General features: G+C 38.1%; 1 protein-coding gene across 1 annotated transcript in view; it reads left to right on the top strand.

Annotated features, from left to right (window-relative positions):
- Positions 1–17,024, top strand: part of LOC107099479 (phospholipid-transporting ATPase ID-like) — a 75,123-nt gene that overhangs the window by 50,340 nt on the left and 7,759 nt on the right. Inside the window, exons 6-24 of the mRNA XM_015397622.1 lie at positions 2,330–2,391; positions 6,060–6,132; positions 7,524–7,594; positions 7,725–7,807; positions 7,978–8,136; positions 8,223–8,311; positions 9,130–9,323; positions 9,404–9,612; positions 9,822–9,865; positions 11,711–11,876; positions 11,987–12,175; positions 12,293–12,408; positions 14,154–14,318; positions 14,393–14,504; positions 14,782–14,887; positions 14,991–15,129; positions 15,258–15,441; positions 16,158–16,381; positions 16,469–16,552. Of these exons, the coding sequence (XP_015253108.1) occupies positions 2,330–2,391; positions 6,060–6,132; positions 7,524–7,594; positions 7,725–7,807; positions 7,978–8,136; positions 8,223–8,311; positions 9,130–9,323; positions 9,404–9,612; positions 9,822–9,865; positions 11,711–11,876; positions 11,987–12,175; positions 12,293–12,408; positions 14,154–14,318; positions 14,393–14,504; positions 14,782–14,887; positions 14,991–15,129; positions 15,258–15,441; positions 16,158–16,381; positions 16,469–16,552 (2,469 nt within the window). The remainder of the gene's footprint in view (positions 1–2,329; positions 2,392–6,059; positions 6,133–7,523; positions 7,595–7,724; positions 7,808–7,977; positions 8,137–8,222; positions 8,312–9,129; positions 9,324–9,403; positions 9,613–9,821; positions 9,866–11,710; positions 11,877–11,986; positions 12,176–12,292; positions 12,409–14,153; positions 14,319–14,392; positions 14,505–14,781; positions 14,888–14,990; positions 15,130–15,257; positions 15,442–16,157; positions 16,382–16,468; positions 16,553–17,024) is intronic.

Genomic DNA, 17,024 nt, shown 5'->3' with positions numbered 1-17,024 from the left:
ATCAATCAATCAATCAATCAAATGCTGCAACCAGAGTTCTGATTAAAAAATTATTTAGTTATCAGGCTCAAGTCAGCATCTAGAGTAATGGAGGTATAACCATTTCCAACATCTTAAATTTAGTTAGAAAATTACTTTGAAGCCGTATACATCGCTAACCTCTCTCTCTTTGAGGTTTTCAAGATACAGCACCTGTTGTTAAATGACCCAGTGAAAAACCAAGGACTTACTGGAAATACCCCATGATCACCCGTGTAAAGTTAAAGCATCATGTATGCAGAGGCATATCTGTGTGTTTCATCAACCATTGCTTGTAAAAGCAATAGACGGATCAACAGAGCTGGTGGCGTCTGTCACTGGTTGATGACATGTCCTGTGACTCAAGCAGATAATGACCAGCATCTGCGGTTAAACGTATTTCAGTGATTCTCTGCTATTTGCGTAAGCACCACCAGCAGATTCCCCTCCTGAGTATTTCCCAGTAAGAAACATCTCAGTAAGATGTTTCTCCATCCGTTTGGTTAATCATATGAAAACTTAGATGAGAAAACAGGGAGGCATTTCCTTTCAAGTGTGACTTGATTGTTTGAAACGTAATTTAAACCTGAGGGCAAATTACACAACCTTTCTGACTGATTTCTGCCAAACAGGTGAAGGAAGCTCACCCTGCCTGAAACTAGTGATGGTCTTTAAAGATAGATTTAATGTTCTCTAAATTGACATTCTTCTTCATGGGATTTTGCATCAGCCATAGTTTTCTAGGTTTTAGTTCTCTTTATTTCTTGAGTTGTGTCATCTGGGAGTTAAAGTGTATTGAGAAAGAGTAAAAGTTCCTCTTGTTTGAGGGTAAGCACATCTAAATCGTGTAAACTGCACACATGTTCATTCAAACTAATACAGAGTAGAACTCCGCTTTGAAGTGATGGACTAGTAGTTTCCTTTAACATGTGTTAGAATAGGTGTGGTTGAGGGACAGAAAGATGGGGATCCATGGACATTAGGAGGAAATAGCTGAGGTAATTGGTTAAACATTACCTCCAGGGACAGAAACAGGAGGCTTTTTATCTGCAATCCTGAACCATCTGGTGCTCCAGCGAGGTGCACCGTTTGTTCTGGGTCCACTTGTTACTCAAGATCCTCAAGTTTGGCCACGTATGGTGACCTAAACAAACACTGAAGCAACTTAAGCACCTGTGAAGAAAGTTTGACAAGCCTTTGTCCAACTGAAATTTACCATTAGCTCACTCTGGTTGAATAGATTATGAGAATTTGTTTAACATAGATTTTTTCTTTGGAGTTCCTCCCAACTTTATGGACAAAAGAGACTCTAGCCTCCTTTTGTTGTTGATTTAGTCAATCAGACAGCCCAAAGGCAGCGTGTACCAATCCTCTGAGCAAAGAACAACAGGTCATTAAACTTTAGCCTCGTTGAATCCAATATCTTTCTTTTTACTTTTTTTTTAACAAAATAGTTAGCTCCACATTTTTTCATCTGTCAGAAATGACACAGATCTTGTCAAACTTCCTTCAAATAAGCCCCTGTTTCCAGAGAAGGACCGACTTTACTGGTCTATACACCAATTTCCTGTTTTTTTTAGTTTGATGCATTAGAGTTAAAACAATCTGATTATTTAGTTCCTATAACTAAGAGGACCAAGCATGATCATTTTTATTTGTGGGGAAATTGATTCTGTGTAGAAGTCATGGGTTAATATCTCAATTTGTCAGATTTCCTTTCCAAGCAGTAGGATTTCCTTGCTTTGGTTTGAAGTGTTCTTGATCAGTTTATTTTAGATCGGTTCAAGGCATTTTAAAGTTTTTTTTTGTTTGCTAGTTATTTTTCATTTTTTTGCTTTGCTTGCAAAAACAAGAAAAGGATCTTAGTTGGATTTTGTGTAATGGATCAAAACTATAAAGTTTAAAACCAAATATAGACGCAAACATTTTAATTGGAAATAAATAAGTTGTTTGGTAAATGCTACGTAGGTGAAAACCGCTTCAATTGGTTTCCTTTATCATTGAGGTTTCTTCGCATGGGTTTTCAGAGAAATCAGTTTTTTTATCTGAAACACAAAGAGACAATCAATAAAAGCCTCGTCAGTGCTTTGACTCATCAGCTATTTTAAAGAAGACGAGGTTCATCAGCAGGTTTCCTCCCAGGTTATTTACAGCAACATATCTACTCCCAGATGCTATTAAAGAAATCATATGGCTGCCTGTTAGTCGGTGATTGGAGGGCTTGTCTGTGCAGAAAATGATTCAATAAAAAGAACTGTAATTTCCTGTAATCTACCCTGAGTAACTGCTTTTGTCTTCCTCTTTCTTTTAGAATCGCCACAGGAGTGACAAGCGAGTAAATAACCGAAAAGTTCAAGTACTCATTGATAGAAAGTAAGTTTTTATATTCAAAGACACATTTTTTTCCCCATTTGCTGTGTGTAGTGGCATCTTTATTCAACATTTGAATATTCTTGGTCAGGTTATCCAGAGTTTGAATATCAGAGGAACCTTAAGATCATCAAAAACATTCATAGTTTTTGATGATCTGTTTGTTTAAGCTTTAAAAATGAAAATACTTTAACTTAACTCACTTATTTAGTGAGAAGAAGACACCTGGTCTTTGTCCTGCTGCTGCAGATTTAAAGACAGAGCACAGAATGAATATGTAGGGATCTAAGCATCCTTTCACCCTGACTAAATCATTCTCATACAGTCCATCCATCCAACCATCCATCCATTATCTGACACGCTTGTCCCAATTGGGGTCGCAAGGGGTGCTGGTGCCTATCTCCAGCTGCCTATGGGCGAGAGGCGGGGTACACCCTGGACAGGTCTCCAGTCCATCGCAGTCTCATACAATCTGAGAGTTAAATGTCATTAGACCAAGAATCGATCCAGAATGAATCAATTCTTGATTATTGAGAGTAATGTTTTTAATTATTACAGATTTTAAAAAGCTGTAGTGAGTTTTGTATTTATGCTCTTTCAGCACTATCCCCCCAAAGAACATCCAGTGCAACCAGTTGCCTTTAGAACTAATAAATACATTTTTAATAAAATGAACTAGAATATGAAACTGTCCATGAGAGTCTGGCTGCAGACCTGCACTGTCAGGCCCATCCATTGCAAACCTGTAAAGTGGGGTCCAGCGATTCAAATACAGAGACCTATTTCTATGTAGCACATATCTATTATTCCATATAGGAGTTTGGTAGGGAGTAAAGTTGTGCATGTACATAAGTTTCCAGCATAACAGTACTTGCTTTTGAAAGGAAGCTAACTTCACCAGGAGTTTATCGATGCTAGATTTTAATTTAGAAAGGCTTCGAATCAACTTTGCTTTTAATTTGAAAGTCTTCCAATAAACTTCCAGTTCTGACAGCGCAGGACACCTCTCATTGCAGCTCTGGGGCTTGACAGTGCAGCTTTGGGTCCTGACAGTGCAGCTGTGGGTCCTGACAGTGCAGCTCTGGGTCCTGACAGTGGAGGTCTGCAGCCTGACCCCTCTCAAACTTTCTACCTAAGACTGATGCTCTGTTATGAACTCAGATCTCATTAGGTACACAAGTAGATATACAAATGCACATCACAGTTTTCACATTCTGAGTTGTAACTTTAGGCTGTGGTAATAAACCCTACTTTATGTTGGCCTAACAGAACGCTGACTTTTCTGGTTTCTGGTTCTGATTGGGTCTGTTGGACTTGTTTTGGTTTGTTTGTACCATCCTTTGTTTCAGTGTATTTCTGTGTTTCTGGTTACTAGTATTTCTCCACTAACTCAGTGCCAAATTTTTCCTGGTCTCTAACATCTGCTCTTTCTCATTTGTGCAGCAAGCAGTCTTCAAACACCTTAAAATAAACACTTCCTGGTTCAGTTACTCCGATTCAGATTTCTCTGCTGTCCACAGTCTTTACTCAACAAGCTGCTGCTGCTTAGTCCCTGCATTTATTCCTCAGCAGAACCAAATCAAATCAGGTTTATCATCGCGGCAGGTTAACTAACTGCCTACCCAATTTGAGATGGGTAATCTTGTAGGTTTAAACACTGAACTCTAAAGATCCTGGACATACTGTTAAAGTAAAAAAAAATGTTTTTTATGTGCATAAAAGACGCTTTTTAAGCGTTTACTTCATTTATAAGATCATTTCTGTTCTCAGTGGCAGAGAAGGACAGCAAAGGACAAAGTTTATAAAAAAGTTAACTTGTGCTGAAATATTTACATGCATGTTCCTGTGTGTGGTTCCTTTAATGCTGGCAGCTGTTACTGCTTAGTTTAGTGCTTTATAAGAAGCAAATGTAGGATTGTAGGAGGAGTTTACTTCCTGTTGACATGTTTTTGTCCGCTCCTAAAAAAAAGCACAAGGAGGACACATTAGAGGTGTGCAGCTTGGTCTGAACACAGCTCTGGTTATCCTTTTTTCCTGTTTGTCCATTGCTTATGTTTTACTCTTAAGGGGTCTGTTTCACACAGCAGGTTTACTAAATATTTTTCTAATCCTGATTTAAGGGTAACTGAGTTTTCCGTTTGAAAAAGAGGGTTTACTCAGCCTCTGATTCTGTTACCGCAGTAATATTCTCCCCAGAGCTAACCTGGTTAGGAGAGGGTTTTCCTAAATAAACTCAGAGTGTCCTTGGGCTCCCCTCAGCCTAAAGCCAGTGTTTCATTTTTCCTGATTTACTTTGGAGACTTTTCTCCTAGTTTTATGTGAACAATAAAAATAAAATAATTTACTTGGTCCATAAGACACATTAGGTGTTAAAAACAAAAAAATCACAAGTTCTTTTGATGAGTATTCAATTAAAGAATGATAGGCATAAATTTGCAGAGAATAAAATATATCTGATTAATCAACGAGAGGGTTCTCAGACTGCGTATAGATAACTTTTCATATTTTTATCTTTATGAGCACTATCTATTCACCTCACAATCCATCACAGACTTTCAGACCTTATCCGTCCTTACATTAGCAGCATTATACAAACTTTTTTTAACAGATATTTAAAAGAACTTGACATCAGTGAGAGAACATATATATGTGATAACAGCGTTATAGAAAACAACTGCACAGTCAAAGAGCACCAGTTCCATAGAATGGCTTCAGACTATTTTTCCTCTACCTTTAAGTAAGTTTCTTATTGCTGATAATATGCAGCCTATCATTGAACAGCCGCTACGACCGCCTCTAAAAACTAAAAAGTTTTATTTACCATTTACCTACTTTATAGTTTTTATCTAGTTTATTTGCAATGTACTTATTTTTTTAACAGTTTTAAAGCTTTACTTAAATTTCTACGTTTCAATCACATGGATTTAATGTGGTGATTAAAAACCACTCAGTTGACAGGACATAAGATCTTTTGTTTTTGATTTTTTTAACATAAATGCCTTCTTTCACACCCCTCTCAAACCACCTGTTCTTTGTCCAAAATGTGAACATTCTGGTCCTCAAAAGAATTTCCTTTATCCATAAGGTGTAGATGCACCGCAGAGTCTTGTCTTCAGAGGTTTGCTAATGACTGATTGATTATAGAGAAATTGAAAACATTAATTTGAGGTTAGTAGGTAAGAAAGGTCAGCTTTTGTGGGGATGAGGGGTTTTGGAGAGCATATAAACATCACTGAAAATGACTTGGCAAACCAAAATGGAGCACAAATGAATCTTTACTTGAATCTAACAAATCTGTCAAATTAAAATATTTCCCAGCTTCTTTCTGTCAGGTTTTATTACCAAATGAAGAGCAATACTTGTGTCCAAATCCTCCTTAGCTTTGATCTTTACTATTTTCTCCGTCCAGTTTCTAAAAATATTCCGTTTTGTTGGCAGATGAACAAACAGTATCATACAGGAAACTGGCAGGAACATGCAGTGGAGGAAAGTGGCTTGGATTGGTGTGACCTTTAGGGTCAGCACAGGCCTGTTTATTGTCCCTTAGACAGTTTTCTTCCCTGACATAAAGATTTTCAAAAAAACAAGTTGACTTTCACCGAGTAGTAACTTCCCTCCATTTAAAAAAACGCTTCCCAAAGTTAAATTTAACTTTATGGTTTTGTTCTCAGGCTACGCAGTGAAAAATGGATGGACGTCCAAGTAGGAGACATTATCAAGCTAGAAAACAACCAGTTTGTGACTGTAAGTCAACATTTTACACATTTTCCATTTAGCTTTACCTCTTTACCTTTTTTTTTTTGAAGTTCTAATTCACTAATTTTTTTATTCCTTCTTTCAGGTCTATTAGTTTTAGCTTTAGCCTTTACTTGTGTTCCCCTTTTTTGTCCAGAGAATTGCTATAATTTATTTTTGTTTAAATTGTTATCTCAGACTTTAGTTAGAGTTTTTGACTATGGTGCAGACAACGTTCGAGAGCAACATGGCTATTCCCTTTAAAGGCCTTTGTCAGATAAATAACACTATCATGGCTCTATACAAAAAATAATTAACAAAGCGATCGGAAAGGTGTTGAAGCCTATGCAGAAAAAACTGAGCGAAAGTGTTAAACTTGTTTTGTGGTTGCTATGACCTGAATGATTGAAAATGTATACAGGTATAAATAACAAACTTACAAAAACTGGATGAGAAGCACAAAAACGTGCAGAGAGGGAGAAAAGGATGCTAAAACAACTCAGAGGCAAATTGGAATAAACAAAGGGCTTAAATAGAACAGGTAAAAGGTGCATGGTGTAGGCTAAAGGAGGAGGCACAGGTGAATAGTTCTTTTAATTAAATAGTGGTGCTTTCTAAAGGAGAATGATTAACCAGGACAGACAGGAAGAAAGACAAGGAACTAACATAATTTAACCGATAACAGAATAAATGAATAAGTAAATGGCATGAGCTAAATGGCAAAACTGAGAAAAATACAAAAGGAATTGAGAAAGCTACAAACTCTTAAAACATATGAACAGATAATGAACTAATGAGGCAGACTAAAAATGGTAAAAGATTACAGAAAATGGCCATAACTTTAAAAAATGATAAGAAAGTGCTAAAAAACAATAAATAGAAACCATGCGCTAATCAAACACCTACAGGTCATAAAAGTAACATCAGTTTCTTTTTATAAGATACGGTAATAAGCATTGGTGGTTTTGTCTGCTTTGCAGCAATGTATCCATTTTTAAAGCTGAAAAATTTTCTCAGTGATTAGATTTTCAGCTTCTGTTAGAAAAATTGCCCTAAAAAGGAAGTGCTACAAATCATAGATATATGTTGTATGCTTATCCATATAGGATGGCGTACCTCAAGACTATGTAGTGGGTCTCCTGCATTTTACTTTTTTTTTTTTTGATAAGGTTTTTGCTCACCTGCAATAATAATGGTTCTAAACTGTTCTTTCTGTTCCCACGAGCTTTTTAACTACGGAGGCCTCAAATTTACACGGGAACTTTAACATTTTTCTTGAATGATTTCCTGTCTGATCACATTGGTATAGACACACCTATATATATATTCTATAAAGATTTAGACACAAAATTTTTGTTAATCTGAAGTTTTTTGATTGTTTTGCACTGTTTTTATTTCAGGCGGACCTCTTGCTGCTCTCCAGCAGCGAACCTCTAAACCTTGTGTACATAGAGACGGCAGAATTGGACGGGTTAGTTGACTTTTAGGATTAAAGCATAACTAACTATAAATCATTCACCAACGGCTCCTCAGAATATCATTCACTGACCTCATTTTTCACCCTTTTTTCCTTTGTTTATTCCCTTCTCTCCTTTGCATAGAGAGACTAACCTGAAGGTCAAGCAGGCCCTTCCAGTAACAGGCGACCTGGGAGATGATATTGAAAAACTGGCAGACTTTAATGGTAATACTGGATTAGAGGCAGGAAAACCTGGAGAACAAAGGGACTTGATCAAATTGAAAATAAAAAGAGAAATAAATAACTGACATTTTCAAATCAATAATTGTTAATTAAAACGTTGGTCTTATTTGTTGTTAATGTAGAAATCCTTTGCTTTAATGTCCACTCTAAAGGTGAGGTTCGCTGTGAACCTCCCAACAACCGCCTCGACCGCTTTTCGGGAACACTAACATTCGCCGGTCAGAAATATCCGCTTGACAACGAGAAGATCCTGCTGCGCGGCTGCACGCTGAGGAACACTGATTGGTGCTTTGGGCTGGTGCTGTTTGGAGGTCAGTGAGTTGTCTTTCAGGTGTATTTTTCTTTAGTTTGATGTAACAAAAATAAAGGAACCTCAATTGATCTTTTATTATCGAAGGTCAAGAGACGAAGCTGATGCAAAACTGTGGGAAGACCACCTTTAAGAGGACCAGTATAGACCGTCTGATGAACGTTCTGGTTCTCTGTGTGAGTGTCTTTTACAAAGATCATTAAAGTTTTTATTTTTAAGGGGATCCTAAAACTGAATTGAATTATTAGTTTTTACTAGTTTTTTGCAAATAAATTACATTATTACAGGTACAATTTGTCTATTCAACATGAAACAATTACACATGCAAAAAAAAAAATCAGAAATACTTTTATAATTCCAAAGGTAAATTAAATAAGACAACTAAATAATTCGATGTACTTGTTTAGCTCTTTGTTTATTTAGATTTTATTTTTAATTCACATAGATTTAAAACTTTGCATGAAAACTCAAAAACAGCTGATAAACATAGATTATATAAAAAATAAATTTATTCTTATTCTTATTATGCTCATTGTCTGGCCTTTAATCTGATTAGACTTGTTTTTATTTCCATATTCAGATTTAAATCTGATTCATTCTGGGTACAATTGCCCACAGTCTAACTCTGCGAAATGTCTGTGTTCAAACAATTCCTATCCACATGTAAACAGGTTGGGAATGTCCATCCATGTTTAGGAATGAGAGCAGCTGTTGGTGTTTATCCAAAACATCTGTTAAACCTTAATCCTCCTAGTTTTTTTTATTTCAGCACCAGGCAATTTTATAACTGCAGATAGCTATGTATGAATATTTGAGAAAAGCCAACATGCACTGCAAAAAATTGAAATGTAAAAAATGTTCTTAAATAAATGCATTTAAGTGAGTAAGTGAGACAATGTACATTTAAAGTCTCTGAATGATGAGTTATGCAGCACTGTGCTCTAAAAGGAGAGATCATTGTAAATAAAATGGCATTTTTTTTGCGTCTCTGTAGATTTTTGGTTTTCTCGTATTCATGTGCACGATCCTGGCGATCGGAAACTACATCTGGGAGAAAAACAACGGCTCAAACTTCACCGTCTTCCTGCCGAGAGAAGATGGCAACAGCGAAGCTTTCTCTGCCTTTCTCACCTTCTGGTCCTACATCATCATCCTCAACACTGTGGTGCCCATCTCGCTTTATGTTAGGTAACCAGTATGTACGTTTTGGTGAAACTTGATGGATCAGAACGGAGCAAAAATGTTTTATCTGCTGCATTCCCGGTCAGTGTTGAGATTATCCGGCTTGGGAACAGCTTCTACATCGACTGGGACAGGAAGATGTATCATTCCAGCAGCGACACGCCTGCCGAGGCTCGAACCACCACGCTGAACGAGGAGCTCGGTCAAATCAAGTACATCTTCAGCGACAAAACCGGAACGCTAACCCAGAACATCATGATCTTCAACAAATGCTCCATCAATGGGAAGTCCTACGGTACGGTGTCACTCACGGTCCTGCTGGTTTTAGACCGACTTGGATTTTATTTCCGCTGAAATGATGAATTCAGTAGAAATTCATCATTTCAGTGGAAATGTTCTCATTTGCTTTTATCACTTACTTTTATCTATTGTGTGTAAGGGTATTTATTTTTAAGCTGAATGTTCTTCCTTCTTCTAAGTCTTTATCTTTAATTATCTCTGCAGGAGATGCATATGACTACACAAGTCAGAGACAGGACAATTCTGAGGTGAGTTAATAAAGTTCAAGTCATTTGTGTTCATCTTTATCTGATTTGCAACACCTTCCTACATCCTGTTTGTTTTTCATAGCTTTTCAAAGTCCCCTATAGGCAAGTCAAGTTTATTTGTTTTGCAAAATTCAGTACAGCGCCAATTCAAGGTGTTTTATATAAATTGAACACTAAAATGGAAGGAAAATAAAAACAGAATAAAAGCAGGTAAAAATAAAAACATACTAAAAGCGGGTAGTAAAACAAATAAAACAGTTGAACCACAAAATTAAACAAATTATCCCTCAGTTAACAGTTTAACTTTAAAAGTCAAAGGTCGTTCTAGTTCTGGATGTACAGAGTAGAATTGAACTAGAAGACCTGAGTGGTCTGGGAGGTTGATACACTGACAACAAATCTGTTATGTAATGAGGAGCTGATCCATTCAGTGATTTATACACAAACATCAGAAATTTAAAGTCTATTCTCTGAGCTACAGGGAGCCAGTGGAACGAGTTCAGAACTGTGCTGATGTGCTCTACTTTCTTAGTTCTAGTGAGAAACAAGACTGCAGCGTTTTAAATCGGCTGCAACTGTTTGATGGACTTTCAATTATCAGTTCTACTAAAGATAAATACATTAATGAGTTTTTCTAGATCCTTATTGGACTTTAATTCTTGAAATGGTCTTCAGGTTCTGCCATAATCAGAGGTTTCTAGCTACATAGCTGAAGCTGTGAGCTAACGCTGGATCTTTCCTCCTTTGGTCGGAAGATTATTATCTCAGTTTTGTTTTTATTCAGTCGGAGAAAATGTTGGTGGCATCCAGGTTTTTCGTTCTAAGTTCTAATTGTCAGAGCAGTCAACACTTTGATGGGTCCTTAGTCACCTGGTGACATTGAGATGTAAAGCTGTGTGTCGTCTGCTTTGGTTTGGTTACTGAAAAAATGCGTATGTGTTTGAAATTATATATTTTTCTCCCCCAAGCTCGAGGAAAAACTCTTGTCTAAGCTTATTTTACAACATCCCTGTATCACAATAGTTTTGAAGGCTGAAAAAAGTGAGAGATCTCTCACAGCCAAAAACAGGATTTTCATCACTAGACGTTTGCTGCTAAAACAGCAAGTTTAACTTTGAGCCACATCATCCCCCTCTACCTCATCACCCCTCTCTTTTCAATTTTTGTCATATGAGATAAACTTGTTTTGGCATTCAGTCTAAAAAAAAACGTCTTTTCATTTCTGGTCCATCCCAACATCCCTGATGAACATAACTAAGATAAATTAGAGCTCCTCTGCTTGAAGGTAAAACTGATTCTAAACCTGCAGAGAATTTTCCATCTCTTTCTGACGCATCATGGTGAGGGAGGATATTACACCCCGTCATTTACTGGAACATTAAAAGCTGCTCGTTTAGTATGGTAAATCATACAGCAATGACTAACAAGCTTTCTTTAAATGATCGCCCGGATGTAAACTCTATGTTTAGAGCACTGCTGCTTAAAAGCAAGAAGAAAATATTTTCCCTTCTATTGATTTTCTGAACTCATCCCATTGGGAGCAGACCCAGAACTCACTGAACAGGATTCATAGGGAAATAGAAAAAAAAGGATAATAATTGCTCTAACCACTAGGCCAACGCTCCCCCCAATATCCCTCCAAACTGGGACTAATACTGTACATGGCCTGCTGGTATTTATAATATCATATATTTATAATGTAATGTAAAAAACTGAAATTATTTGTGAGGTTAAAATTATATGTAAAGCAGGTAGATGTAGGAGGGTGAGATAAACTGCTTCCTTAAAGGTTTTTTTTCCTGATGGCCACCTTCTTTAAAGCCTCATCAACGCCTCCCTCTGTAGCATAAAGACCCGGTGGATTTCTCCTTCAACCCTCTGGCTGACCCCCGCTTTGTGTTCTACGACCACTCTCTGGTGGAGGCCGTGAAGCTGGACAACCCTGAGGTCCACACATTCTTCAGACTGCTGGCGCTCTGCCACACCGTCATGGCAGAGGAGAAGCAAGAAGGTGGGTAGAGGAGGAGCAGGTCATCAGAAATGCAGCAGAGTGTCATCATTTTCTCCTTGATTTTTTTGCCTGAATCTCAGTTTGAACATTTCCCCTTCTGTCTCCTCCAGGGGAGCTTTTCTATCAGGCCCAGTCTCCAGATGAAGGAGCGCTGGTGACTGCAGCCAGAAACTTTGGATTTGTCTTCCGCTCACGTACACCTGAGAGCATTTCCATCATGGAAATGGGAAATCAGCGCAACTATGAACTCCTGGCGATCCTGGACTTTAACAATGTTCGCAAGAGGATGTCTGTGATTGGTAAGGATCCCAGATTATCCTCATATCCAGAGGGTTCTCAGATTTCAGGATGGCGGATTCTGTTCCCTCTGCTGGACAACATAAATCACAGATGTGTTCTTGTGTTTGTGTGAACAGTTCGCAGTCCAGAGGGGAAGCTGTCCCTCTACTGTAAGGGAGCGGACACGATCATCTACGAGAGGCTGGACCAGTCCTGCAGCAAGTTGATGGACGTCACAACAGAGCACCTCAATGTCAGTGATGCTCAATTTATTTTCAGATACTTTCAAATATTTTCAAGCCGTTTCTGTTTTTTTTTTTTTTTTATTTACCACTCTTTGCTTTTTCCAATCCAGTCCTGATCAGACTAGGATAATGATAGGATTAATTGATGATCAGGGTGTGATAAAAAAAAAAAGGGAAGCTGTATAGCAGGAGGGAAAAAGAGGATATTAAAGAGCCTAAATATAAACAACTTTAGTAGAAAATTTATGTTGATTGCTATTAAAATGTTCTCTGACTCTTACTAAAAATGTCTTTTTCAACGTAAATTTGGGCAAAAAATAACTTAACTTTTTTTTTTTTTAGGAGTATAAATTTAACTCTGGAAAATAAAATACTCAGATAAGAAACAGTGTAAAAAAAAAACAAGAACCATTGAAAAAAACACCAGACTGTTGGACTCCTTGTAAGAAAAAGTAGTTTCTAATAAACAGCCTGGAATTTGGTTTCGTTTCTCTTCAGAATGAAAATGATCTTTTTCCCTGTTTTCATCAGGGATAGTTCTGCTATTATATTCTAGTCACCATATTATCAAAAAACAAAAGTAAACAAATGTTTTTCTCAGGAAGTAGCTTTCAGCAGTTTCACATCCACGCAGCAGAGATCTTTAGCACTATTATTATCTTATCATCATGTTTAATCTTTAAACCAAGGTACAAGCCCTGTCCCCAAAGATATTTGTTTTATCCTTTAACTCCTCATCTTCGCTGAACAATTTGTTCTCAAATCTGAAACAGAACTATATCCGATCCTATGCTATTATTTGTTCATAACTATGCTTAGTGATCAGACATGTTTATATTTAGATTTTGGACTCCTTTAAACTACATTTAAAGTAAAACATATTTAAAAGAACAGAAAAATAGAAATAATGGAACGTCTACTGAGTTGATTTTCTCATTCTTATATAGTTTAATCCTCTCTCTGCTCAAAACAATTGAAACGCTTAGTCTGGATGCCTTGGACCTGATCACATTAAAAATGTATTAATAGGTTTGTCCAATGTGCCACATTTTTTACCAAAATACTGAAAACAATTTTATTTTTGAAGATTAAAGGCATTTGAGGCCAAGTTATATCTTTACTTTTTGCTTCAAACCATTTAATAAATGAGACTTAATTAAACATTGGGGTTAAATGGTTAATAAATCTATACGTTTTTTGTCAGTTTAAGGTGAATGAAATGAATGAATGAATGAATGAATCAAAAGTTCTTGTCATTTTTTTTTTTGTGTGTCCCTTATAACCCATAAAATTATTATCCTGCATACCATGCATTTAGCTGTCTGCTAAACATCAACCTTACTCCTTGTATCCAGCTGCATGCTGGAGAGTTCAGACCTTAAAAGTTAGTGAATAGGGATGCAATAAATATATGTATTGCATCCATTTATTATACTTAGGCGGAAGATTTACTTTAGAAAAATAGGTTATCTGCAGTGTTGGGATTCTTTCATGCTTTCCTCTCACTCCCTTTAATGTCTCCTGCCTTGGATCATGTTTAGAATGTGAAGAAACACTCTAAAGCAGAAATATGTCTATTTTTTTTCTTTCATTGTGAATTTCACAGGCTGAATCCTAGTAATCTACTGTATACAACCAAGCCCGTGAGCTCAACGTTGTTAACATCTCAGGATGTTATCAGTGCTCTGCTCGGCGCAGAAACATTTGCCTTTTTACGGCTCATCCATATAAGTATGTGCATGCTGATCTGCAGGAATTTGCAGGGGAGGGACTGCGGACGCTCGCTCTTGCCTACAAAGATTTGGACGAGGGCTACTTCAGCCAGTGGAAGCAGCGGCACCATGAGGCGAGCACCTCACTGGAAGACAAGGACACCAAACTGGACAAGCTGTACGAGGAGATAGAGAAGGACCTCCTGGTAGGAAGCTCAAGAGGAAAACAGGAAGCTGAGTTCTCTTTGTTTTGACTTCATCTGACTGTGTTTGTTTGCAGCTGCTGGGAGCAACAGCCATTGAAGACAAGTTACAGGATGGAGTACCTCAGACCATTGAGCAGCTGGCTAAAGCCGACATCAAAATCTGGGTCCTCACTGGCGACAAGCAGGGTATCTAATGGAGATAATAGCTTATGTGCACTTTATCAAATGAGTGAATTCAGGTTGAAAAAAATCAACTATGTGAAGAAGACGTAAAATGAAATGTAGCAAACTATTGTTTAATAGCCTCCTGGCTCCTAGAAATAAGCAAAGGCTGCAGGAGGTTTCTTTTATTTAGTTCAAGAAAAAGGACTTTCATGCTAATTGTAAGAGTGTGCTCGCTGCTTTCACACAGAGCTGAGTCCTCGTCCAACATTCTTTGTCATTTCTTGGGTTTGTTTTGCAGAAACGGCAGAAAACATCGGCTACTCGTGCAACCTGCTGCAGGAGGAGATGAACGACATCTTCATCGTGTCGGGCCACTCACCCGAGGAGGTTAGACTGGAGCTGAGGTCTGACGAATTCTTTTAAAGCCTTTTTTAAGTTGTTTTTTGTTTTGGTTTTTTAAGTAATATTTTAGATATCTTAATTTTGTTTTTTGTTTATTTGGAGCAGAAATGCACAGAACACCATGAAACCTCAAAGAGAAGCAAATTCTCTGCTTTCACCAGAAGCGATGGGTAAAAGTGGGAATCTGGTCGAAGAGGAGATGGCTGATGGAGAGTATGGACTAGTTATCAATGGACACAGTCTGGTAGGTCACAACGGCCCCATTGGTAAAATCATCTTTGTTGGTTTTTTTAATCCCAAAAACCACCCTGTAACTTTATAAATTGGCCAAACTTGTTGTTTAAATCCAGCTTTCTCCATTATTTCCAACAGGCGTACGCCTTGGAGAGCAGCATGGAGCTGGAGTTCCTCCGGACGGCGTGTTTGTGTAAAGCGGTGATCTGCTGCAGGGTGACACCCCTGCAGAAGGCCCAGGTGGTCGAGCTGGTCAAGAAGTACAAGAAGGCGGTCACGCTGGCTATCGGCGATGGAGCCAATGATGTCAGCATGATCAAAGGTACAGGATAACCACCTGGTTTTGCTTTTAGCCAAAGAGCTTCCCACATCATGTTGATGTTTCCTCTCTCAAATAAACAGGAAAGGAAACATCCCCCTATAAAAAAGAGTCTTTAAAATCATCTTTGTTTTTTTTTGTTTTTTTGTGTAGGGTTTTATTTTTTTCTAATTTATGATGTTTTACAGTTTCAAAACTTTACAGTTAAAAGGCCACCATTATGAAGCATGCGGTACGGAATAAGGAATAAGTCCCTAAAACAAAAAAGACATAAACATCAAAGCTCAGTTTCTGTCCTTTAGGTAGACAATTTTAAGATCTGTCAAGGGACAACAGATGAAAAACAGCCTTTTGGCTAATTCTGGTGCATTTGCAGGAATGCTTTTAATGTACACTGTCCCTGTCAATAAATGAATAAATAAAATTTAAAAAGAGAACTAGACAAGACTATAAACTATAGTTTTTACTTGCATCTATGTCTGTGCTGCTCAGCTTTTCAAGCCTGATTCTGCCATCTAGTGGAAAGTTGATGTAAACGGCATGTTTAAATCTGCAATGTTTGAATTGGGGAAAAAAAAGTACATCAAGCGGTTTCCATGCATCAATACATTAATCTATAAACCCTTTTTTTCACTTTTAGCTCCTCTCTTAAAGTCTGCCTCCGAGATACATAGACACATTATTCAATAAAATCGTTTTCTCTTGTCTTGTCTTCCCAGCCGCTCATATCGGTGTGGGCATCTCAGGACAGGAGGGGATGCAAGCTGTGCTTTCCAGCGACTACTCCTTCGCCCAGTTCCGCTTCCTGCAGCGCCTCCTGCTGGTGCACGGACGCTGGTCCTACCTGCGCATGTGCAAATTCCTGCGGTACTTTTTCTACAAGAACTTTACCTTCACCTTTGTTCACTTCTGGTTCGCCTTCTTCTGCGGCTTCTCAGCACAGGTGACACAGTCAGAGCTGAGTCCTACCAAACCAATCAGCTTATGATCTTCGTCCCGCAGAGGTTTGAACTTGACTTTGCTTTTTCAGACGGTGTATGACGAGTGGTTCATTACGCTCTACAACCTGATGTACACAGCACTGCCTGTCCTGGGTATGAGCCTGTTTGATCAGGTAATCATAATGTTTATCCCCATTTGCCAAAACAAAAGCCTAAAAACTGTTTTCTCCTGTGGCGATGACCAACTAGCTGCAGGTGTAAGTAGTTGAGAGCAGGAAGAGGCCCTCCAGGCCAACAGAGGAACAATGGCACCATCTGGTGGATGCACGGAGACACTGAAAAAGAACAACCCCCACAAACCAGAACCCTAACATAATTAACGTTTTGCAGGGAACAGCACTGACAAATCCAGTAATTTAACCTGCTGAAAATAAATGCAAACACCAGTTTTCTCCTCCCTGTTTTGATAGGAAACCTTTTTAGGCTGATTTTTTAACAGAATTTTGCTTGGTGGTCTTAGGACCCCATAAGAGTCCTAAATGTACGTTCTCACTGAACACAAATTTTGCAGCTGGAGTGAAGGGTTTCTGTGTTTTTCCTATGTAGGGGGCGGCTCTTGAGCGCTGCGTGGCGAAGGTCACGTTT

The sequence above is a fragment of the Cyprinodon variegatus genome, unplaced genomic scaffold, assembly GCF_000732505.1.
Source record: "Cyprinodon variegatus isolate N-32 unplaced genomic scaffold, C_variegatus-1.0 Scaffold875, whole genome shotgun sequence".
Taxonomy (NCBI): Eukaryota; Metazoa; Chordata; class Actinopteri; order Cyprinodontiformes; family Cyprinodontidae; genus Cyprinodon; species Cyprinodon variegatus.
This window is presented reverse-complemented; position numbering and strand designations above follow the sequence as displayed.